Source organism: Cucumis melo, chromosome 3 (genome assembly GCF_025177605.1).
Source record: "Cucumis melo cultivar AY chromosome 3, USDA_Cmelo_AY_1.0, whole genome shotgun sequence".
Lineage (NCBI taxonomy): Eukaryota > Viridiplantae > Streptophyta > Magnoliopsida > Cucurbitales > Cucurbitaceae > Cucumis > Cucumis melo.
In genome coordinates, this window is record NC_066859.1 from 30,313,180 (window position 1) to 30,339,540 (window position 26,361).

The 26,361-nt window shown below is 32.4% G+C and overlaps 2 protein-coding genes across 4 annotated transcripts; one reads left to right on the forward strand and one right to left on the reverse strand.

The window, feature by feature from the left end:
• The first annotated feature begins 6,670 nt into the window (after window positions 1-6,670).
• LOC103487788 (transcription factor MYBS3-like) lies at window positions 6,671-9,064 on the forward strand. Of its 2 annotated transcripts, none has more exons than XM_008446249.3 (3): window positions 6,671-7,158; window positions 7,574-7,770; window positions 8,577-9,064. In XM_008446249.3, the coding sequence occupies exons 1-3, from the start codon at window positions 6,702-6,704 to the stop codon at window positions 8,961-8,963; spliced, it is 1,041 nt and encodes a 346-aa protein (XP_008444471.2). In that variant the 5' UTR covers window positions 6,671-6,701; the 3' UTR covers window positions 8,964-9,064. The 2 variants fall into 2 exon arrangements, with proteins under 2 accessions (XP_008444471.2, XP_008444472.2); XM_008446250.2 differs by having other exon boundaries at window positions 6,755-7,158; window positions 8,582-9,064.
• A 2,997-nt stretch (window positions 9,065-12,061) lies between these two features.
• On the reverse strand, window positions 12,062-25,779 carry LOC103487787 (K(+) efflux antiporter 6). Of its 2 annotated transcripts, XM_008446247.3 has the most exons (20): window positions 25,283-25,776; window positions 24,719-24,762; window positions 24,485-24,543; window positions 24,313-24,388; window positions 24,168-24,229; window positions 24,020-24,095; window positions 23,838-23,912; window positions 23,070-23,141; window positions 22,904-22,987; window positions 22,502-22,570; window positions 22,326-22,403; window positions 22,145-22,233; window positions 21,492-21,588; window positions 21,333-21,386; window positions 20,582-20,677; window positions 19,912-20,100; window positions 19,735-19,812; window positions 13,208-13,252; window positions 12,593-12,682; window positions 12,062-12,498 (listed from the first exon to the last, which is right to left on the reverse strand). In XM_008446247.3, the coding sequence occupies exons 1-20, from the start codon at window positions 25,512-25,514 to the stop codon at window positions 12,415-12,417; spliced, it is 1,749 nt and encodes a 582-aa protein (XP_008444469.1). In that variant the 5' UTR covers window positions 25,515-25,776; the 3' UTR covers window positions 12,062-12,414. The 2 variants fall into 2 exon arrangements, 1 of the variants encoding a protein (XP_008444469.1); XR_001762481.2 differs by lacking the exon at window positions 12,062-12,498 and having other exon boundaries at window positions 19,907-20,100; window positions 25,283-25,779.
• Between the last annotated feature and the right edge of the window lie 582 nt (window positions 25,780-26,361).

The window sequence follows — 26,361 nt, forward strand, 5'->3', positions numbered from 1 at the left end:
GATGATCAAAATATCAAATATTCAGAAACAAACTTCCTTGGTTAAACAAATACTCTTGACCTGCTGCTATTATGGAGAGTAGCAGTTTCGACGAACTAACAATTTTGATAAAACAAATCACCGTTATGATTGTGGGAAGGGATGAAATTATGAATGTGGTAATAAGGTGTTTATGATCACTCCATACATCTAATTTGATTATAGTTTCAATTTAGTGTGGTTTTCTAAATTGTCATTTTCATCACCACAGTTGGGTTGTATTTTATTGATTATCTCTGTTTTTATATTACAAGACATTACTACATCTTAGATACATCAGGATATAATAATATGTTGGTTTTTATATTAGAATATGACATCAAGTAGAAGAGAGAATTTCAATCATTAACAAAATAACAAGGGCTAAATTTAAATATATACATATAGACTAAGATTCCTTCAAAATATAAAAAAATTATATATATATATATACATATACATTATTCATTCCAAATATATTTGTACAGAAGGAAACTTCACAACCACACCCTTAGAATTTCAAATGGTTGTTACATTAATAGCATTTCTGATCAGGAATAATAATGCTTAAAAGAATTATTGACTTATTTCCAAAGCAATATTTTAAATTTTCATAAGAGTTATTTAAATGATTAATATTTTATTGTTCATCTTAAAGGAAAAGAAAAAGAAACAAAACAAACACAAAAACAGGTGAGCCTTTGACAATAGGAATAAGTACAACGTTAATTACTAAATAAATATATGCAATAATAATGTAGAAAAATTCAAATGATAGAAATGATAAATAGTTATTATTACAGGGAAATTTAAAGGGATAGTTTTGATAGATTTTGCAAGTATATTTCAATTCATTTTACTATATTCGATAATAATTCTAAATTAAATAACATGAAATAACAATAATTAATTCATAATTAAACTCATTGACATAAATAAATAGTTGTGATTAAGATATTTAGGACAGCTTTTGACTTAGGGTGCAAAGTTTTGGCCTAGTTTAATTTTCAATCATAACCAAAATTTTGCTTATTAGAGGATTTTGTTTGTGAATATGTCTTTTCTTTGTTTCTTTGTTTTATTTGGTTAGATAAAAAGATTCAGACAAATAATATTCTTTTCTTTATTAAAAATAAAAAAAATAAAACAGATAACCCTAATTTTGAGAAATGACAATTCTTTAAAATGAAAGAGACATTATTCCAAAATTGCTTAGTCTTATGGTATAGTTGTCTTTAGATTATTGAGAATATAATATTCTCCTTTTTAACTATTTATTTTTCTTAATTATGTAATTTGATGACTTCACAAGTTATACTCTTTATTATTAGAGTTAGTTGAGAGATTTGTAATGTAGTTTACCCATAATCAATTTTGGTCGAAATATCTCACTCTAATTTAGACCCTTCCATATAAGAATTTTGAATTAAATTCGTGTATAAAACCTCTTTAAAAAACAAAAAATGAAACAATCGAACAATTATATATAATCGTAACATAATTTATCTCTATGTTATTTTGTGGAATTTGTACGATAGGATAGATAGTTTTAAGTTGTTTTTAATAAAATTAAATCAAGTCTAGAACACTGCTAAATAGGCTTAATTAATGAAAATTTAGAGGCATAAGTTGATACTTTTCAAATATAAATAATGTGAATATATGTTATTATTGCTTAGGTGTGAATATTAATTAATGGGAGGAAAAAAAGATCATGTAATATCTTTTTGTTGGGTTATTGACTTAAATCTTAATTAATATAGTAAGGATTGAATAAGACCCAATATTAAAATATGAATGACTGATACAAGACTTTGTAACCAAAATCTCTACATCTATTCACAATATAATAGTAATTTAATAGGATGTGTGTTCCACAAAGTTCAAAATATCATTTTACATGATGACATATACAATTGGATTTACAGTATATACTAAAATTTCCTTTTAAATAAATTATGCCTAGTTAATATCTTCATAATTATTTAATGAATAATTAATTAAGCTAACCAAAATTTACAATTTCGAAAATAGAAAAAGCTCACGATAAAAAATACAAAAAACTTCTTGTCAACCATGTCATCAACAACGCGCATAATATATTTGGTATACAATCGTTTAGATTTTGGTATTCTTTGGTATACGATCGTTTAGATTTGGATAAACGAATTTTTTCAAGATTCTTTTGGTATTTGGTCGTTTAGATTTGTTTACACGATTGTTTAGATTTGACTACTCCAATCTAAACTATTTTTTCAAGATTCTTTATACACGATCTTTTATATTTGGTTATCATAATCTAAATGAAGTGAAAAAAGAGAAGGAAAAGAAGAAAGACAATAGAAAAAAAATCAGATTTGGTACGTACATAAAAAAAAGAAAAGAAAAAAAAGAAAGACGATAGAAAGAAATCACAGCAAAAAGAAAAAGACGATAGACAAAATTACAGTAAAATAGAAAAAAAGACAAAATGATAAACATATAATATTTTAAAAATAGATAACTTTATCAACTTTAATATAAATATTTTAACATTGTGTTATATTTCGTAAAAATTAACCAAAATTTAATAGTTCTAATTAACCAAAATAATGTCTTAAATCTCCAATTTAAAAAATTAAGAAAATTGATAGCCTATAATTAAGAAAAAAGGAATTCTCTTCTTGATATCACTCTAATAAACCAATTAAATACAAGTTATATATAAGAGGCCAAATGCAACACGTAATCTAAAAAGTGTAATTTAGAGCAAATTAATGATTAATTTCCATTTCATATGGTTGCTTATAATTTAGATAAATCAACCCATTTTCAAGTGACATCACACACGTAATTTAATCATCCTTGAACTATACGTAAAATTAATTAAGCTTAATGTCAGGACTAAAACATAATTATTAATCAATAAAAATAAATTAATAAAAGAAAGAAAGAAGAATGTCAACTAACATGAGGGAATATTTAACTATCTTAATTACTCAACTTTCCTTTATTATGATTATTGTAGAGATAGAGAACTTCCCTTCATTCATTGCCTTCATTACCTAATTATTTAATTTATACCATATTCAATGAATTGTCTAATTTGTTTCTTATAATTAAGAGTTATAGAAGCACTAATTAAATTAATATGATACATGTTAGTATTATCTTATCATTAATGGTCAATTTCATAATTTTCAATCAATTAATTAAGAGATATATTAGATGTTGGAATGGAATCATTCCACACGTAAACACATGTTACGTTATGCATATATAATACTTTATAATATAGTCTAATTTTGGAAATACAAATTGGTCTGATTAATTAATACCCACAATGTAAATTAATTACCTTATAAATTGTGGGTTTGAATGTTGAGTTATTGGCCCCATCACTCATAATTATTTTTTATTTGTTATTTTTGGAAAGTAAAGAGTACTTTTTAAAAAATTGATTGTGGAATTCAAGTAGGATTTTTTTTTCAAGCAAATGATCTCCACATAACCTAAGCTTTTGCTCATTATCTCTAAATTAATTAAGCTTTTATGTAGATTCAAGTTGGATTTCTTAATTAATTGTCTATACTTAAATCTATTTAATTAATAGAGGGTTTTGAACTTTGGAGAACCAAACTGGTCCATACTTTTTGTAATATAAAACATTATCTTACACTTCCATAATTGATTCTTCTACATATTTCTTTTGTTTTAAATACTAATTATGTGTAATAATATGTTTTGTCGTTTTTTTTTCCCTTAATTAAGATTGTTACTTTATTTAGTCGTTACTATATACCAAATGTGAAAATTATTTTTTTTTTTGGTCACTATCTTCTAGAAGATTCACAAATAACTTCATATATATATATATATATATAGCACTCGACAATGTTTTAATTTAATAGGCTTAGATCATATTCCATATTAAAGTTACAAATTTAGCCATGAACTTTTAAATTGGCGAAAAAAAATGTCTATATTTAATTAACAAATTTTTTTCCTACCTCAAAACTATCTAATAAATTTTAAAGTTCTAATTTTGTATCGAGTTTAGAATCCAATTAAAACGTAAAATTCAAATTAAAATATAATAAATGGTTTTATTTTTTATTGTCAAAATAGGTATTAGGAAAGACTTATATATATATAATCGAAAAAATTTCGGAAAATTTATAATTTAATCTTTATTTTAAATGATCATGATTTTATAACGTATAATAATTTGAAACTTTGTATTTGACATTATGTTGCTTGACCATCTTCCTTTCACTCGATAAACGATAAAAAATAAAAACAACTTAATTACTTATTTTAATATGCTAATTTTGTATCAAAGTAGAAACCAAACTAGGAGTCAAATTTACCAATAATATAAGAATTTAATTTTGATAAATAAGATATCCACACTCAACTTGGTCTTAAATATTAAAGAGAAAATTAAAGGAAAAAAAAAGGGTTGTGATGTGTAATTAATTTATATTACACCTTTCCAGATTGCAACTAGGATTTTAATAATTAGGGCCAAAGAAACAGGAGATTAAGTAAATTAGTTAATTAATTAGTGTGGTTATACATGATGGGTTTCTTATTTAATTTAGAAAAAGAAAACATATTTCTTGGACAGATATTATATCAGTACTTATCATCAATTGGTGCAGTTTGTATATGTGATATTTTAGTTTTTATAATATTAAAACAAGAAGAGTGCAGGTAAGGGAAAGTCCATTGATTAATTATTAAAAAAGAATATTGAAATGGGGGAGAGGTGATTAAGTCAAACTACCTTTATAAAAGAAAAAAAGATACATCATTATCATTTTCTCACCATATGCTTAAGTTGAAACAACTTTAGGATAATTTTGGTGTAAAGTTTGACAAAGGTCAGTAAAAACAAATAGCTAATTGGTAGTGTAAAGAAACATTTTCACCCGCCTAAAATACTTAATATTTAAGTAAGTAATGAAATCACATATGTTTAAAATTTTAACGAACTATAATTGTGATAGCAATTCAAAAAACTATTCATACATATTCTTTTCCTAATTTAGTTTACTAATTCCGTTAAAGAGTATAAGTCGGTCGATCATGTTTTGAAGTCTATATCGATCGTAGCTTAAGAAAAAAAAAAAAGAAAGAAAGAGAAAAGTTGATAGGTATATATAGCCATGTTCTTTATGTGTGCAAAACCCTATTATGGGTTAATTAGGGTTTTATGTTTAATGGGAAGAGATTATAAGTTGTTAATTAGTTGTCTCATGTTAGACAAACACAAATTAAAGCATTATTATTACTTATACAAAGTATATAGAAATTTAGTTATAATAATATAGGGGATATTGATATTGTGGCAATGGAAATTTGGTCCTCCATGTTGGAGACAACATGGGATTTCTAAATGGTGAGATTTGATGGCCAATCCCTTACTTTGTTATCATATACCTAAATTAATGAATTTTAGATTCATATGGAATTAATTTTATGTCCTTTCATTTTAAAAACTATAAATTAAAATGTTGTCCAAAAATACCATTCAAATTAAGGTCTTTTTATTATAAAAAAATGAGTGCAATTTAACAAATTAATTAATATGTTAAAAAATATGGAATGTCTATATATTATTCTAAAGAAAATAGGTGACATTATATTTTGTGAGTTATAATTTACGAGACTATCAATATAGTCGGTACATCATCTAAGAAATGATTAATAAATGTTCGATTTGGAGGTTTATAATTGATCTATATAGCTTCCACAAAATAATGTATGGCCACGATGTGTTGAATGTTGATATTCAGTAGTTCTTCTTCCAACTTGCTTGTAATTATTCTTTTTTATTATTATTTTTTTCCCTCTTTTTTTATGGAGCAATAATCTTCAAGAAATTATTTCAATTTTCTCTTCATTTTTTTTTTTGGGCAAATCTCCAACTAAAAATAGCGTTTTGTTGGTTGATATCAACATCACTCCCTTTTTTCCATCACAATAATGTATGGTGGGAATTTTGTGGCCATCCCAACTCCAATAACAAATAATAGTAATTTAAAGAAAATAAAAAAAAATACCCCATAGATAAATTATTAAACATATGTTCTTAAATTTTTTTTTTTTATTATTATTATGTCTTAATACTTTTAAATGGATTAAAATATTTATAAAATTTAGTAAATTTTCAAATTCTATAAAAAAAATTATATTTTATAAATATTTGTTTATGATATTTTTTTGAATAGTTTCGATATAGTTATTTAATTTCGTTTTAAAATTCTTTAAAATTCATAAGAACAATATTCTAGCTATTTGTGTGCAAATATATATAATGTAACTTATCTAGAATGAGTACAAATGAGAGTAAAAATTAAAAAGAAAAAGAAAGAAAAAGTGAAAAAGGATGAATAAAAAGAATAAACTAAAATAGAAAGATATGAGAAATCCGACAAATAGGTCACGTTGGTCATGTGGGAGTTTTAAAAAAGATGCCATTTTTAGGATAAGCTTTTTATAATTTTTTTATTTATTATTATCATATAAGAAAAAAAATGTGATCCAATGAGACACACACACACACACACACACCCTTGACTTGCTCTTTACGACAATAATCATTAAAAAAAGAACCTAGGAGGAGAGGATGATATGTCTTTCTTTCTTAATTAAATTGATTAAGATAAACCCTTTTAATTTAATTTAATTTTAAATTCATGCAAAGAGAGAGAGAGAGAGAGAGAGAGACAACACAGCTAGCCCTTCCTCTTTATACCCTTTATATTATACTTTTGAGAGAATTTGGTGTTAGTTTGAGATTCCTCCATTTGGGAGAGAGAGAGAGAGAGATGGTGAGGAAATGCTCACACTGTGGAAATGTGGGTCACAATTCAAGAACTTGCACCATTCAAAAGCATAAAGAAACCAAGTTTAAGTTATTTGGAGTTCAACTCATTGATAATGGAGGAACAACTCATCATCATCATCATCACCATCATCATCATCATCAACATCATCATACCACCTTGTTGAAGAAGAGTATTAGTTTGGATTCTTTGCCTTCTTCTTCTTCTTCGGCTTCTTCATCTTTGTCGTGCTCGTCCTCTTCTGAGAAACTGTCAAATGGATATCTCTCAGATGGCCTCGTTGCCAAAACCCATGAAAGAAAAAAAGGTAAGTTTTCTCTTACTATCTATTCAAATAATAGATGTTGAATCACTACTCATGAGAATTCAAAAGCTTGAACAAACATGATTTTTCTTCTTTTTGTGTCGTGTCAAAACACGATTTTTGCTCGTAATTATTCTTTTTTCTTTTCGTTTTGGTCATATGGCTATTTTTATTTCTTATTTCTAAGCTAATTAGTGATTTAACATGATAGTAAAGCACTAATTACATGTTTGAATTCTAGCTAGAATATCATTTCATCTTTTCTCTCAATATTGATATTCATTCGTTGGAGTTTCTTTATTTTTTCTTTTTACAAACTTTTAAGCTAATATATAAAGTGTGTATTAGTTAACAGATTATATAATTAATTTTTTTGTTATCCATCAACTTACTTGGGTTGTTTTGATGATTTAAATAGGTGTACCATGGAGTGAAGAGGAGCATAAGGTGTTTCTAGTTGGGTTAGAAAAACTTGGAAAAGGAGATTGGAGAGGAATTTCGAGAAAATTTGTGACAACAAGAACTCCAACTCAAGTGGCTAGTCATGCACAGAAATACTTTTTACGACTCACAACTCTCAACAAAAGAAAACAGCGTCGTCCCAGCCTTTTCGATGTAAACTTCCTCGCTCTCAAAACTCTCTAATTTTTCACATCTTTAATTATTTTATTTCTGTTTTTTATCTTTTCAATTGTGGATTAGCTACAATATTTTGATGCTGTGCCAAAGATTGAATTTTGAAGGATAACCCAATTTTCTAAGTAAGTGAATATTCCTATAAACAATAAATATAGATATACAAGACCTAAGACAAAGCCAATATATATTTGTCAATATAAACTTTAATTTAATTAGTTCGTCACTAATGTTTTGTATTCTTTTTCCAATATAAATAATAATATACACTATTCTATTACTTTTCAATAGCCCATTTGCATTTGTATATAAGACTTTCCTTTTTTATTGACTAGTCATTAATTAAATACACATAATACTCATAATAATAATAAATATACAAGAAGGAAGATGTAGTCTAACAACTAATTGTTTAATATAAATATCAGTTCGTATCTATATAATATATAATACTAAACTAATTATTAAAAAAAAATCACTAAAGTAAACTATAGTTCAATATTAATTAGAATTTAAGTAAATATGGTTTGATAAAACTTTTCATAGATATAATTTGATAAAATCCTAAAAAAATAACCTAATAATAAACTAAAAGGCTAATTAAGTTGTTTTTTCAATTTAGTCCTTTCGTTGTTGTGTATTTTAGAAAGAATCCCTTTTGTAGGGTTGGTGTCAAATTCAATGATGATTAGGTTTTGAATATTGGGATTGTAAATGACTTTCACTACAAAATAAAAACAAGAAAGAAAAATGTGTGTTTATGGTTTTGTTATGAATGACAACAGGGTAGTGCTGCAGCAAGGGACAAATTGACAGTGCAAGTGGTTGAAAAAGGCAGCAGCAGCAGCAACACCAACAACAATTTGAAACCAACCAATAATAATAATAATATCCAACCAGCTTCATCCAATAATATTTCCTTTGGGAATCCAACTCCCATTCAAAATATTTCAGAATTATCAAATCTCAACTGGTTTGATTATCATTATAATCAGCGTCATCATGAGCCATATTTCAAGTTTCTTCAATCCCCCATCAACAAGTCTTCAAACTCAATTATGATCAACAATTTCCAAACAACAACCAATCATCATCATCGTCATCATCATCCACCTGATTTGCAGCTAAGTTTGTCCACTCCAAAGCCTGTACTTGAACAAGTAGCTCAGTGAATTACCATGGATTATTATTGTTATATATATTAATATTAGTATAGTTTGTACTTCTGAAGTGGAATAACAATGTTCTTTTAATATAATGTTTATGTTGGTTATTATTGTATCATCAAAACTCACTTGTGTCCACAAACAAGTTGGGGTTTATTGATCATCAAAAATAAAATATCCCTAAACAAAATCGTTTTGAAATGGAAAGATTCTTATTCAATGAAACCTATTAATTTTGTTTTAAAAATTGATGCAGCATTAACGGTGAACTTAATTATTTAGAAAGGAGTTATTTGGTCAAAGGTGTGGGCTACCCTATGAAAACAAGTATATAATTTTTGTCTTGCTTTGTAGGCTAGCTGGGTTGCTCTCTTTTAGTGGCTAATTCAATTAACATCTATCGTCATTTATGACTCTCTCTAGCTGGACAATTGAAAGACTAGCACTGCATTTTGATGCTAAAAAAATTATATTATTTTCCATTTCTGTTCATTGTGTCTTAAAAAGTTCTAATTTTGACCTCAAAATATTCATATCATAAGAATATCTTTCAAATCAAACAAGTAGAGATAAATACTTTAGCATTCCCTCAACTCATAAAAAAATAATATATTCTTAGTCTATTTTTGTCTCTATACTTCGAAAATATGACCATATTGTTCCATTCATTTTCATTTTCTTCTCCGTATTTAGGAACCAAAGTAGTCACCGAAAATATTTTTTAAAAGATAAAAAATAAAATCAATACTTCCTAAAATACAATAGCAAAACGAATCAAGTATATTTCCAACTATACTATTTAAACGTTGGTGAGTAAAACAAGAACGATGGGTTAAATCAAGTAAAAGATTTGAACACATATTGCATGCTTTAAATCAAGTTGAATTATAATAAAGGAATTCCAATTGGATTTTATTGATATTTTTTAATTTTAAAAATAAAATCATATATGACAAAGCACTTAGTTTTCAGCTCAGCAATCTTGATCCTTACAAAAGAAAGGAGTAGGTGGCCTCTAAATAGAGAATTTCTAGATAAAGCTCAACTTGGACTTAAAATGATAGAGCTTTTACGGCTCAAATTTGTTTGTATTAGCAAAATTTAGAAGAACACTAATTGGATACTTTATAAGAAGAGAAACGAGTGGACAAGATTTCTCTTTGTTATGGGAAGAATTAATGTGGACAAAAAATTATGCAAAATTCAATGTGCATAAAGCCAAGGGTAAAAGCCTCCCTCACGATTGGCCTCTTTTCCTTTCTTTTCTTTTAGGAAAAAAATATCCATCCTCAAAGCTATTCAAATTATTGCAATTTCACAGTTTTGTTTGAATTTTACTCCTAAATCTCAGTATCTTTGCTTTAAACCTCGAAGTCTTTCGCATAATACTTATTCTCTCTTAATGGTAATACAGAAGAATTACATAATTAATTTTCACTATTTTGACCACTAATAAAGCTAAATTTGCAATCTTATATCATAATTATTTTAAAGAACACTAAGCACCAAAGATTAAAAGCGAGTAAAATCAAGAACATTTTAAGATACAGAACAGAACTAAATTTGAACTAAAAATGCAACTTTTGAAAACTAAAAAACAAATAAAAATTAGATGCAAAACTTAGAGAAAAATACAATTTTACTTTCTTTTATCATCAAATTGATTTTATTGGTCAAAACCAAAAAGACCCTAAACTCAAGTCTCCCTACAATGTGTTTAACATAACGTAGAAACTAAACAGTAAATCATAAAATAATATGTTCGTTTCAACCTCTACCAAAATGATTTTTTATCACATTAAGTTCTAATTATTTGTTGTTTATTATTATTATTCACGTAAAACTCCAGCGGAATGATATTTAGAAGGGAAAGAACATTTGTGCAAACAAGCCAATGGTAACTAAATCGTTGCTATCAGCAAGAAGGGGTAAATGGCCTGAAATTTAAAAAAAAAAAACCCTTTTAAAATGTAAAATGAAAGCATAGGGTAAAAATTAAAATTAAATCATCAATAAATAAAAAATTCCAAAGCAGACAAAATATACCTACATGTAGATTTGGAAGGGAAAAAATTAAAAAAAATTAAAAAAAAAAAAAAAAAAAAAAAAAAAAAAAAAAACAAGGAAATTGACAACAAAAACAGGTTAAATAATTGGTGTCTTCTTCATTTGAAAAGTAGAGGACAAAATACAGGAGGAAGCCCAAACAAAAACAGGCAATAAGTGGACCATAGCTAACATCGCTATTTTTGTTTTTAGGTTAGATCTATCACTGTTTCTCTTCTTCTTCTTCTTCTTCTTCTTCATGTGAAAAGAATCTTTTCAGGTTTATTTTAATTATACTTTTATTTTAATGTTTTGTGGTTGTAAGCACATATTATAATTGGGAATCATTCCCATGCAGTTCTACTTCAAAATTTTGTTTAAGACTTCCAATTGTCTAAAAAAGAGAGAGTAAAAATGAACTTTGAAAAACGGACTAGATTTGGAAGAAAAACTCAAAATGGTTTTTTTTTTTTTTTTTTCTTTTCTTTTAACCTGTTAAATTAAATAAGCACATGTCAGTTCCTGCAGGCAAATCTTAAGAAATAGTGACATTTCAACCACAAAGGATTCTCTCATTTACTCCCTGTAACTATCTATCAACATCTGGACACCCAAAAAGTTGAAACAAGAGTTAAAATGGTTGAAATCCCCAAAATAAAACCATAAATTCTTCCCCCTCTTGTTGAAATATATTATTCTCATTTTACTTTTAACTTATTTCTGATAGCTAATTGACAAAGTCACAAGAACTTCTAGTTCTATCCTCTCATTTTGGCTAGGTGGTCAAATGACAAATATATTCAAGTTGAAGTTACTAAATCCTCCAAAGGATCTAACCAGTTCTTTCAATCAATAATGCTGCTGTCAGTAAATTGTTCTTTCTTTTCTTTTTTTTAGGGAATCGATGAACTTACAGCTTTGGAACTTTATTTTTTCCTTTTGCTGATAGCCATCTGATGAAGAGTCTTGAAGTAGCAACGGAAGGCTGAAATCAGATGAGATTTAAATGGGAACTTGGTAAAAATCAATATTTTACACTGCAAAAAAAGGCAAAGTGATTATTTTGTGCAGTACCAATTTCATTATAAATATCCAAACTATAATACATTTTACAAAGAATCAGGTCATAGCGAAGAAGACAAATACAATAGGGTTCCTCTATTGTACTGGCTACTATCTGGTCATCCATCTCTAGTACTCTCTAATCTGAATTTTTTTTTTTCCAAATCTAAGTGGTCAGTTAAGTGAAACAAAAAAATGATTCTGGACACGCTTTTATATGGCTAGAAAAACATGAACAAATATACAGAGTGGTTCAATCGACTTCACTTGCACATGGGAATAAGCTGGCCAGAATTTGACTCCTTGAGAAGAAAATGATATTTCATTTTCAATTGACATACAATCAATGTCATGAATCGTGAGATCCCTGGACTATCAACATAACCCGTTGCTTTACACTGTCCGAGCGGATGATGTCTCCTTTAAATCCAATCTGAATTATCACATGAAGATAAATTTTGATCAAGCGGATTAGAGTGAAGGAAAATTGTGGTGTATTAAGTTAGATTTAAGTAAAATGTTTCTACCTCAACGAGACTATCTGGAGAAAACCACCGCAATAGCACGCCTAAATGTACTACAGCAGGTATTAGCTTGAAAAGAAAAGGAGTTGTCACCTGCACGAAATTTTAACAAATGCCCCATCCAGAAATTTATTTCTTAGAAAATAAATCACTAATGTAATGCTGACACACTAATGCAAAAAAAAAAAAAGTAATAGGAGTGCAAGTTTCCTTTTTTTTTTTTTTTTTAAATAATCACTCATTTTTTTCTATCAACGTAGATTGGATGGCTTTTGTTGTTTTGTTATTGATCCTTCAGACAAATCAATGTCCTAGCTTCCAATACAATGCCTTCCTTCTTTCTGTCAAATCATATTGAAGAAATGGCTTTGAACTAATTCTTGTTTTCTGATGAAAAATTGAGCTAAAAATTTCAACTATTTCTAAATTATTCACAATGCTTGAGTACATTTGTTATCTAAAAAAAACTCAAATAGAATATGAGAACTCAAAACAAGCTAATAAAACAACCATGCAGAGAAAAGAAATCTAATCATTACAGCAGCATATTATGATGCAGATGAAACCATCATGTAGATACATAGATATATAAACATGCAGAAATGAATTACATCTCACCAGACTGAGGGCTGTGGTCCCAATAAGCAATAGATACAGTTTCCCCTGAAAATTATCATAATATCGGTATCCAGTAAGAAAAAATGTATTATTTTCATTCATCAATTTTTACATAACAATCGTTCAAAAAACATGCATACATAACTGGGCGATCTTAACAATATTTCCATTTTTTCAGTTATTCAACATTTTGCCCCATTTGATAAGTTTGCTGTAACTTATTTGGATTGCCCTCCCCTCCCCACTTCTGTAATCTTGAACTTTTATAAAATTAAAAGAACTTAGTGATAATAATAATTTAAGTAGAGCAGTTGACTCCGGAGTATTTAATTTGAAGTTGGCTTATATTGAAAGCAATTAACAACAACCCGAGACTTACGTGGAAACCCGAGAACCGGGAGAAAAACCACGATACTTTAGTTTTTATTATTTTTCTTATGAACAAAAACAATAGGTACAAAGGGAGTATAAATAGAGTACAATAGGAATAAGAAAGGAAAAGATTTAGGAAATATTTAGGAAATAAAATCTTATATTTTATTTTTTCCAAAAGTATATTTTATTCTTTCCAAAAGTACTAATTCTAACACTCCCCCTCAAGTTGGGAGGTAAATATCAATGAGTCCCAACTTGCTAACGCAAAGGTCGAAGTGTGGTCGGAGAAGCCCCTTGGTAAGAACATCAGCAATCTGTTGGCTTGAAGGAATGTACGGAATGCATATGCTTCCACTGTCAAGTCTTTCTTTGATGAAATGCCGATCAATCTCAACATGTTTAGTTCTATCATGTTGCACTGGGTTGTTAGCAATACTAATAGCGGCTTTATTATCACAAAAAAGCTTCAATGGTGTCTCACATTCCTGATGAAGATCTGACAAGACTTTCTGGAGCCAAATTTCCTCACATATTCCCAGACTCATAGCTCTGTATTCAGCCTCAGCACTGCTCCTGGCCACAACACTTTGCTTCTTACTCCTCCAAGTTACAAGATTGCCCCAAACAAAGGTACAATAACCGGATGTAGACTTTCTATCAATAACAGATCCTGCCCAATCTGAGTCAGTATATGCCTCAATGGTCTTTCTATTTGTTTTTCTAAACATCAACCCTTTACCAGGTGTATTTTTCAAGTATCTCAGGATTCTGTTAACAGCTTCCATATGTTTCTCATAGGGAGCCTGCATAAACTGGCTGACAACACTCACAGCAAAGGAAATATCCGGACGAGTATGGGATAAGTAAATTAATTTACCTACAAGGCGCTGATATTGTTCTTTATCAACTGGAACTTGATCATCAGAGTTTCCTAGTTTACAGTTGAATTCAATAGGAGTATCAGCAGGACGACATCCCAACATACCTGTCTCGGTTAGCAAATCAAGGGTGTATTTTCTCTGAGACACGGAAATACCTTCTTTTGATCTAGCCACCTCCATTCCAAGGAAATATTTCAGATTTCCCAAGTCTTTGATTTCAAATTCATCACCCATTCTTTGCTTTAGTTGACTGATTTCTGTTTGATCATCTCCAGTCAAAACAATGTCATCCACATAAACAATTAGAATAGCTATCTTTCCTGTTTTGGAAGCCTTTGTAAATAAAGTATGGTCAGAGTGCCCTTGACTGTACCCTTGGGACTTGACAAAGGTAGTGAATCTGTCAAACCATGCTCTCGGAGACTGTTTCAGACCATATAGAGATTTTTGGAGTTTACACACCTCCTGACCAAATTGGGCTTCAAATCCTGGTGGGGGGCTCATGTAGACTTCCTCCACAAGGTCTCCATTCAAAAAAGCATTCTTAACATCCAGCTGGTATAGAGGCCAATCTTTGTTCACAGCAACAGATAGCAAGACTCTAACAGTATTCAATTTAGCAACTGGAGAAAAAGTTTCCGAATAGTCAATACCATAGGTTTGAGTGAACCCCTTTGCAACTAACCTTGCCTTGTGTCTATCAAGCGTACCATCTGCTTTGTATTTGAGAGAGAATACCCATTTGCATCCTACAGTTTTATGTCCCTTGGGTAGAGCACAGATCTCCCAAGTTCTATTCTTTTCGAGAGCCTTCATCTCTTCCATAACAGCATTCTTCCATTCAGGACACTCTAGAGCAGTGTAGATATTTTTCGGTATTATGGTAGAGTCAAGGTTTGCTGTAAACGCTTTAAACTGTGGAGAGAGATTATCATAGGAAACATAGTTGCAAATGGGATGTTTAGTGCATGATCTGGTACCTTTTCTCAATGCAATTGGAATGTCAAGAGAGGGATCATACTCATCAAGTTTTCTTGTATGACCCTGTTCAGCTTCATCGTTACTGGTTTCTATTCTAACCTCAGTCTCATCATCACGGTTCTTTTCTTCCATATTTTCAAGAACAGCAACATCAGACTTGTCATTCTCACTCATTGTATTATTAGTACAAGGTTTTGTAGGGTTTTCCATACCTTGGTCTCGAGGAGGTTCGAAATTTTGGACTGGAGCCGGCGGTTGACTAGTAAGGGACCCAACTTCCTTTCTGAGATTCCTCCTGTAATATGTTTTCCAGGGAACTTGGTTTGTGGGTAAGATTATGGGATGAGGATCAATGTCAGACACGGTAATAAGAGTAGGTTCAACAAATTCAAAGGTGTTGTTAGACTCTTCACTCACATTCTCCCCCTGAAGATGGCTAACAGGAAAGTAGGGTCGGTTTTCACAGAAAGTAACGTCCATAGTGACAAAATATTTCCTAGACGGCGGGTGAAAACATTTATAACCGTGTTGGTGAAGGGGATACCCAACAAACACACAGGCCTGAGCCCGAGGGGTAAATTTGGTCTGATTAGGGCCGAAATTATGGACATAGGCGGTGCACCCAAACACACGAAGAGGAACCTCAGAAACAAGACGAGTAGAGGGGTAAGACTCCTTAAGACAATCTAAGGGAGTCTGAAGGTGGAGGATACGAGAAGGCATTCTATTGATTAAGTGAGCAGCTGTAAGAATAGCATCTCCCCACAGGTATGATGGAAGGGAAGTGGAAAGCATAAGTGAGCGGGCTACTTCCACAAGGTGTCGGTTTTTTCGTTCGGCCACTCCATTTTGTTGAGGAGTGTAGGCACATGAGGTTTGGTGAACAATCCCCTTGGAGGCTAGAAATTCACTAAGGTTATGGTTTTGGAATTCCCGACCATTATCACTTCGAAGAATTGCAATTTTTGTATGAAATTGTGTTTTGATAGTATGATAGAAGTTTTGAAAAATGGATGGAACCTCGGATTTATCTGAGATAAGGTAGACCCAGGTGAGACGGGTATGATCATCAATGAAAGTTACAAACCACCGCTTTCCCGAGGAGGTGGTGACCTTGGAAGGACCCCAAACGTCACTATGGATGAGGTTAAACGGTTGTGTAGGTTTATATGGTTGTGAGGGAAAAGAGACTCGATGTTGTTTTGCCCGGATACACACATCACAAGATAGAGAAGAGACATCAACTTTAGAAAAAAGGTGGGGAAATAAATGTTGCATATATGTAAAGTTTGGGTGGCCCAGTCGAAAATGCCACAACATACAGTCTTGTTCAGAAGTGCTAAAGTAGGATGACAGTAAACTAACCCTAGACAAACTACTACATGAGGTATCATCATCAAGGATGTAAAGTCCCCTGCTATGCCGGGCAGTGCCAATCGTCCTCCCCGAGCTCATGTCCTGAAAATAAACCGATTCAGGTAAGAAGATAGCTTTACAATGCAACTCACGAGTGATCTTGCTTATAGATAACAAATTGTAAGACAGTTTAGGGACATGCAAAACATTCTGGAGAGCAAAACCGTCAAAGGGAACTATTTGTCCTTTGCCAGCGATCGGAGCTAGAGAGCCATCGGCTATTCGGATTTTTTCATTACCGGCACACGGGGCATATGAGATAAAGTGTTCTGAAGAACCTGTCAAGTGATCTGTAGCCCCCGAGTCTAAGATCCAGGGATTCTTCCCATCAACGCTAATAAGCCCAAGGGACTGAGGCATACCTGACTGAGCAATGGCACCCAGAGTCGGAGTCTTGGTCTGGCTCACAGTAGGATCAGTTGATTGAGAAGTGCTAGCAGGTGTAGTCTCACTAATGTAGGCACGTCCTGAGTTCTGTTTCTCGTTGGAGGACCGTTTCTTACCTCCTGGGGGACGACCGTGGAGTTTCCAACACTGATCCTTGGTGTGCCATTGTTTCTTGCAGTGCTCACACACAGGAATTGACTTCCCATTATTCTTGTCACTGTCATGATTTGAGGACCGAGCGCTAAAGGCTGCGGAGTCAATGGTAGGGGTAGTCAATACACCCATGGCATTAGTGCGATCCTCTTCCAGGCGGACTTCAAAACAAACTTCCATTAGCGAGGGAAGAGGTCTTTGTCCGAGTATACGACCACAAACATTATCAAATTTGGGATTAAGTCCTGCAAGGAAGTCATAAACACGGTCAGCCTCTTCAAGTTTAGCATATTGTGTACTGTCATTTGGTGTGTCCCAAACTGTCTCTCTGCACAAATCCATCTCTTGCCAGAGGAGAGAGAGCTTGTTAAAATAGGTAGTTACGTCCAGGGTCCCTTGTTTGCAATTATGGACCTGTTTTCGCAGTGTATATAACCGAGAGGCATTCTGTCGTTTCGAGTAAAGGGTCTGAGTTGTATCCCACAAATCTTTTGCTGTGGCTGCATATAGTAAAGGCTTGCCGATCTGTGGTTCCATACTATTAATCAGCATGGACCGAATAAGTGAGTCCTCTCCTTTCCAGAGTCGTTCCAAGGCGTCTCCTGGTGGAGGACGTACAGTCTCTCCAGTTAAGAATCCGAACTGGTATCGACCTTCGAGGAACATCTTTATTGATTGGGACCAAGAAAAATAATTTTGACCATTTAATTTTTCGCCTGAAAAATTCCCTGTAGATGAACCCAAAGAGCCAGTTATATAATTTGACTGTGAATTAGGGAACGAAGTTACCGGGTTCTTGGAATACATCGGCAACTCGGTTGGTTTGGAATGCGTTGAAGATTCGCCCGCTTCAATGTCCGATCTGTTTTGGGGTTGATCAATTCCGTTACCAGAAAACAGCGGTTGCTGTAAAGGGTCAACGTACAGCTGCTGCTTACTGTACTGATTTGACAAATTTACGGTTGAGGGATGCTGTCCGGAGCTCGTAGACGGCGCATGAGGATGCGAATGGCCGGAAGGGTTTGACGGCTGGACATCCGACGGCGCGTAGAAGGGAACGGGATGGGCGGTGACGTGAAACGGCGGCGGCGCGTGGGCCCACGCGCCGGACACGAGCGGCGCGTACGGCTGCGGAACCACTCCCGTTGGGTAGATCGGCGGTTTCTGTAGGTTCTGGAGCAGTTTCTCCATGGCGGCGGCGACGGCGGCGTCCACGGCGGCGGCGATTCCGGCGGCGGCGGCGGCGGCGGCGGTGACGGGTTCAGTTTCGATCTGGGTTTCTCCTAGGTTATTTTCTAGGGTTTCGTTATTGCTTTGCTCTGATACCATATTGAAAGCAATTAACAACAACCCGAGACTTACGTCGAGAACCGGGAGAAAAACCACGATACTTTAGTTTTTATTATTTTTCTTATGAACAAAAACAATAGGTACAAAGGGAGTATAAATAGAGTACAATAGGAATAAGAAAGGAAAAGATTTAGGAAATATTTAGGAAATAAAATCTTATATTTTATTTTTTCCAAAAGTATATTTTATTCTTTCCAAAAGTACTAATTCTAACAGCTTATTAAATATATGTACACAAGATTACCCATATTCAAGGTAATGAAAGTAAATCTTCTTAAGTAGAAAAAAAAGTATACATTATTTTATTTTGAAGTTAATAAAACAAATTATAGTGAAGATAAAATTAGCCATATTAAAATAAGTATTTGATTCACAATATTAAGTAACAAAAGTGTGTGTATGGTATTGAATTTAAACTTAATCAGTTTTTTTATTGGATTAAACTTAGTCACATTAAAATAGCATTTAACTAAACATTTTAAAATAGCCCGGAGAATGTACTTTATTTTGAAGCTAGTCAATTGAAATAACACAGTTCTATCAAACACTTTTTTCCTATAAAGAAATTTGAAGAAACAATTTTAACATTGAACTTTTCATTTTGGAATAACAAGATTTCTTTTTTTTTTTTTTTTTTTTGAGAAACTTGAGTAAATATGAGTCCTAATGATTTGTTTAGTATATGGTTTTCCTAAGCTTGTACACCAATCACAATTTTTCTTCAACTCAACGACATAGTTGTACAGCCTATAGAACAAAAGGTCCTGTTTAAGATCGTCAAACTTCCTAAACTCTCAAGACTCAAATTAAACCCCCACCGCCAGACTACCCAAGTCCAGGCTGAACTGAAGAAACTGAACCCACGCCAAAACGTTCCCCAAGAATTTCAGAGATCGTGCATTATCATTTATGATTAACAGGAGACTTCTTTTTACATTCATCTCGTTTAAAGTTTTTCCTGAGAAGCAATATAATGGAACTGACCTCAACTAGATGAAGATTAGAAGCACGGCTGAGAAGAACAAAAGCAAATTCTCCTATCTGAGCCAAAGACATTCCAACCTACACATCACAAAACAATATCCAGAAGAGAGAAAACCAGTTAATTATAATAAATCATGAACAAGGATGAATGCCGAGGATATAGTAATATAACCTCACCAAAAGTGCTGTCCTGTTGTTATACCCAAATCCCTTCACCACTGTGCTAATTACGATTGTTTTTACAATTATCACAATTATAACAGCTGCTAGTAATATATCAACGTGGTTCCACAAAAACTGAACGTGGATCAGCATTCCAATGCTGGCAAGAAAAAGGGCCGCAAAAAAGTTCCTTATAGGCTCTATCTGTAGACAAGCAATTATAAAATCACTCAATGGGAATCAACACACAACTCTTGGCATACAGAAAAGCAAACATTTCAAACAAAATTCTAGCCTATTGTCTGTATTAAAGTGCAAGAACCCATCTTCCCTTTATCCAACACTTCACCTCGGCCTTCAAAATTCCTACCGACCTAATTTTCCTTATTTCTTTTCACACCCATGCCTATCATCTTGAATATAACCAGTCCTGGGATATTGTGATACAACTTTCTGAAGGCCATACAAAAATAAACAAACTAAAGGCATATGAAACCCCCACGCAAAAGCAAGAGCAATGAACACCTTATTCACCTACATACACATACATACAAATATACACACAGTACATGCACACACGTCTTCATATATGCATGTATACTTTATATATATAAGACCAGACTAACATGACATTACAATTAAGCCATGCATCTCTTGAAACAAAGTATGGAATGGAATGCCTTACTTGTTCAAGTGTGTGTTGAGCAAGATCGGTTGTGGATATCATCACTCCAGCGGCAAAGGAACCCAATTCTAGACTTAGCCCCAACTTATCACTACACTGAAATTGTAAAACAAATAATTAACAGAAACGCGCCAACAAATAATTTCAATCTATCATATAGCGGCCAATAAAATTATACAAGTTCATTAGTCAAGGGAATAGTATCCCCACCAAAGCAGGCATATATCAAAGAGTTATAATTTAAATGAGAAGAAAAAGAAGAAAGGTGTACAATAAAAGGAAGTTGTCCCATTCCCTCCCTTCAAAAGTATAAAGGAAAAGTGCTCTGGAAGACTTTTTTTATTTATTTATTATGATTCTTATTGTTATTTGTTTTAGGTTTGGAGGTGTATTTGATTTCTTTAGGGGCTTCAATGGTCTTGGTGCGTTCTTTGGAAGAATACTGAGTTTAATACCCCCTTGTGGATATTGGGCTCTAAGGCCTTCTGTAATAATCCGTTAGGCATTATTCTGTTGGATTGGAGGCCCTTTGAGTATGTTAGGTCTCCTCTTGTGTGGGCTGTCTTTACATATGCCCTTAGAAAAATTTCATGTTTCAAAATGGAAGTTTGGTTTTTTATTTAAAAAAAATAATGAAGTTCTTAGTATCCCTGTCCATGACAAACCTGAATGATAGAAATGATAACAATACAAAGTATGACACCTTCACGTGAAATCAAACTCACACAGAAAAAGGAAAGTAGATACTGACCCAGGCTACAAGCAAGCAGAACGCCACTGAGGCTAATTGATAAAGTTCGTTGGTCTGCAAAGAAAAATAAATTAGACAATGCATCTGAAATTCGGACAGTTGTTAAATCAGGTATGTAACTTTCAAGAATAATAAATATATAGATGCAATAAAGCATACCTGTGATGATAGACTTATCATCAGTTTTAAGAGCCAAGGAATACATGTACGGGATAAAATTGACAAAGCAATCAAAAAACCAACCAAGATCACCAACCTGGTTGAGAAATACAAAACCTCGTAAATATAAGAGTCATACCCTACAATTTCTCGTATAATCTACATGTCATACAAAACCAGTTCCTGGTCTTCTTTTATCAAGAATAACTAACGATCTGCAAAAGGCGTAAAAAGCTAGTTCCATGAGGTCCTGATAGTAAATACACAATATGGTTTTACGCACCTATTCCTGCTCTTCTTCCGATAATAATAAGCACCTCACAAGAAGGAATAACATGCACAAACTCAAAGGAGCTCAAACTTAATCTTCAAACTTCACAAGTTTGTTAAAAGAAAAGTACCAAACATTTTAAAGAACTCTCCGGTCCTTTCTCCAAATGTTCTAGAAAGAACACCTCTAATAGCATTAAGCCCAAGAATTAAAATTACTATTTGGTTTATTCTCAAGTGCGTGAGCATCCAAGCCAACTTGTGAGCACCCTCAAAATTCTCATGAGATAACCGTTTATAGTATTTACTATGTCTGATTGCAAACGTAACAACTAGATTTGAAGGTATGTCCATGTGTAAAACAAATTCCTATTTATACGTACACTTTACTCATAGACATCACTCCTTGAAGAATACCAGAATTCCCACCTAGTACTGGAAGCAAAGCAAACAGTAACCCAACAGCACAGTCCTGCAAAGCCAAGAAAACTGATGAGTTAGGTGATAGTTTTTTCCCCTAAGATGTCAGGGTTGCATGAAAAGAAAAACAAAATAAAACATTACCTGCAAAATAAGGGTGCCGATTGTGACTTGTCCATGAAGAGCATTAGTAGAGTTCTTTTCCATCAGAAACTTCAGCACCTGCAATCCGAGACAGTAGTTTTTTTATCATACAGACAAGAACATAGGCTATAAAGCATGCAAGTGTCATCCATTCAAAAAGTTATACAGTATCCTACCACTGCTGTTGAGGACATAGATAGGAACGCTCCAACAAAAACTCCTTCAGAAGCACTCCCACCACATGACTGCAAAATAATAATAATAATAATAATAATAATAAATAAATAAATAAATGAGTAAATAAAAACAACAACGACAATAATGTTAATAAAATTCACAGCTGCAAGTTAAAGTGAAGGAAAAGAGTTGTGAAACTTTACTACAAAATTTTTATCAATAAAATAAAATAAGTAAAGTTTATTTATGCAACAATCGGGAAGTTGAGCATTTCAACCACTGGCTACAGCAGGATCCAAACTAATTTATTTAACGGCCAAAAAATAGGGTGGTCAATGACACAAGATCATCTGGACTTTCTGTTAACCAGAAAAAAAAAACAGAGAAGCACTAGTTATTACCGAGGCTGTGATCCCACTGAGGCACATAAATAGGAAAATTTGGAGAAGCCCACCAAGAACAGCAACTGCACGAACAACTCGTAGCTAAAACAGATCATTGGGCTTAGCACATGTATTGTGATTTTATAAACATCTACGAATAACCTTCAATGGAAATAAGACTAACCTTAGTTGTTGAGAACTCCAAACCCAATGCAAAAAGAAGAAAAATTACACCAAATTGAGCTACCGTTTCAACCTAATCACAGAAATCAATAAGGAACTTGAGGACGAAAGAAAGGATATGGCCATTGGTAAGGCAACATGAAAACAAATCGCCACAAATGTCTCTCTCTCAATAACCATCACAAGAGACAAATATACGTTGTATACGTTTATAGACAGTACAAGAGAGATCTTTTGAGAGGGCAACCTCCCTTCATTCTTTTTTTTATTATTGAAACACTCACAAACACACCAACTTCTCTAACTCATACTTTGTATAACAAACTTTTGTAGCAACTAATTATAGCATTTAATTGACCCTATCAATAAACCTTACAGATTAGAATCAACTTTAAGAAATTTCATTAAAAACCCCAATGCACACAGAACTAGTCAGCTTCCACTTTCTCGTGCAATTTCTAGAAATTAATCCAAAATGTAGAGTGCCCATTCTTTTACCTTATATGTGTGTGTATGTATATATTGTCTCTATCGGTTCATTACTCACCATTTTAACTTTGGATATAAAACAAATTCATTAGAGAAGAAAAAAACACAAATAAGATTAGAGGGATAGCCTGATGGGGTATTTATTATAGTATACTATACACCTGAGAAGATCTCATGCAACCAAAATAATATGACAAATGTAATTGTTATCTTCTGATTTTTAGGCAGAGGAAAAAAGAACCCTGGAAAAACTATAAATGATAAATTAGGAGCAACATACTTGAACCATTTCACTGACAAAGTTAAATCCTCCAGGTCCAATAATAGATCCTGCTAGAAGGTATCCAGTTATAACCTGATAAAATATAACACAGGTTAGGTATATATAGGATCATCCATATCATGAAAATCAGATCACATCCTACAACTGTTATTCAATAGCTTAGGTAAAAATAATCATACTGGTTGTCCAGCACAGGCGAAGGCAATGCCACCACAAGTTGCAGAGACAATTACGATAACCAAATCAGATATCAATCTGCCAACTCGTAAAATTAGAAGTTAATATCAGTCATTACTTGAGGAACAATTGCATAAAATAGAAACATACCTCAAGTCTAATTGCAGCACTGGATATTTAGACTTGAAGTTAGATATGATAAAGACATTGTCCTGAGCAAAAAAAAAATTTATCAACCTTGTGCACAAAATGACGATCTGACACAGAAAAAATACAGAAAATGAAATACTCATACCTTTCGATCAATCAATGTAGGGGTATCTTCAGCTCTATTATCACTGTCCAAATTGAAAACGTTTTGAAGCTGAAACCTAAAGTAGAAACACAAGTGTTTAAGGAAGTGCACGCTTAATCCAGTATAGCATGGCCTGAAAGTGAAATGTAATACTAAAGTAAGAAGCATATACTTTTCCTCTTTCGTATCATTTTTCTTTGACTTTACCCTTGCCACAGTCTCCAGAGTTGCCTGATTAACAACGCCAACCAATGAGGGCAAAATCAGCACATTTTTGTGCCCGTATGTTTGGAACAGTTTATTTTGCTCGTTCAAAATCAGAATAAAATCCATAATTCACAAGTTGTGCTCAAAGGTTTTTTAAAAAGAAATGATTACTACATCGACAAAACATATCACTACCAACCTGCTGCTCTGCTACACTGTTGTTAAAGCTTCCTGCATCAATTGCTGAAATGCAAGAGAGAGAAATGTCCTCAGATTACTCAAACAGAAGATAGAATATATTAACATCATACGAGCTGCAATAACGAAACCACCAGTGGTCGTATTGGAAAATTTACTCGAAATATTCGAACATTTAAAACAAAACAAGAAACACCAGCAATAGAATAGTAGAAATAATAAAAGGGATCGATAGGTATTGATCTGAACGATAAAATTGAAAAGCTCAAATTCATACAGGAATCTTAATTCCAGACAAATTTCGCAATACCATCCTCTTACTAAGAAAAGGAATCCGTATCCAATAATTACAAAAGAATTAAACCACACAATATCAAAAATTAGTCATCTACCTTATCCTACTCCTAGAGCCATAGTAGCAAACAAAAGAGAAAAAAAACCGTTTCAACACAACCGCATACCACAATTAACTTAGATTCACCACTAGAACCGCAATTAGCTACACCAAAGTAATAAAAACCCTAACAAAAACAGGTGAGGAGCCGAGATCTAAAGATCTACTAACCTTCATTCTGGTCATTCTCCTTGAACTCATTCTCCAAAGCACGATCAATGATGTCAGCAAAACTACCTTCCTTATTCCTCGGAACGGAAACATTATTGGACAGGAGCGTAGCGTTAGCGAGAAGCGGTTGATCGGAGTCGGAGAGGGAGGAGGAAGGGAGCAACGGCGCAGAGAAGAGGAAGATGAAGATGGAAATGGAAATGCGGTGAGATGAAGAGAAGAGGTTCAACATTGCGGAGAGGTGAAAAGGAGATGTTGCCGGCTAGTTAGACACCATGGGAGAGGAGAAGACAAGGATTCGGGGGGAGATTGAGAAAATGAATAATAAATAAAAAGGAAGGATGGAAGAAGGAAGAGAGCGTTTGAAGGAGAGGAGGGTAGTCAGTGGCTAACCAGACCAGAGTTAAAGGGTCAATGTGTAGTCTAAGTCTATCTATGAAATACGAATCGTTGTTCTATGCCGCGAAGCTACACGCATGGCCGACTTCTGGCGGTACTCGTGGGTGTCCCCCTTTTATATGTTTTTTTTTTCCGACTTGGGAGTTGCTATTGCTTTTAGAATAATAGATGTCACCTTTGTTTTCTCCACTATGTAAATAAATAAATTAGTGTTGGGTGAATATTAATTTACATCGTACATAAATTAATAATAAATAGATGTAATTAAACTATATGATCCAAAATGGACTTATTATTTTAATTGTTTTCATTTTGATAATTAAATAATGATTTTGTTTTAAAATATTTATGATTTGAATTGCAATTAATTTTGTGAATTTTAATTATTTGATAAAGGTTTAAGAAAATAATTAAATTGGATCTATTAAAACTTTAAAAAATATGCCAATGTGAAAAATATTATACTATAATATATGTGTGTGTGGTTGAGAAATTAGTATCTTTTTTATTTAAGAAAAACATTCAATATAAAGATTAAAAAATTTTAAAATCTCTTTCAATAATTTCAAAGGCTATCTCTCAAGTAGAGCTTTAATATATATGAGTGAGGGATCAAATTTTTCAAAAGTTTTGAAGAGTTGACAATGAAGTGAGCTATTTTGATCAAGTTGATGTTATTT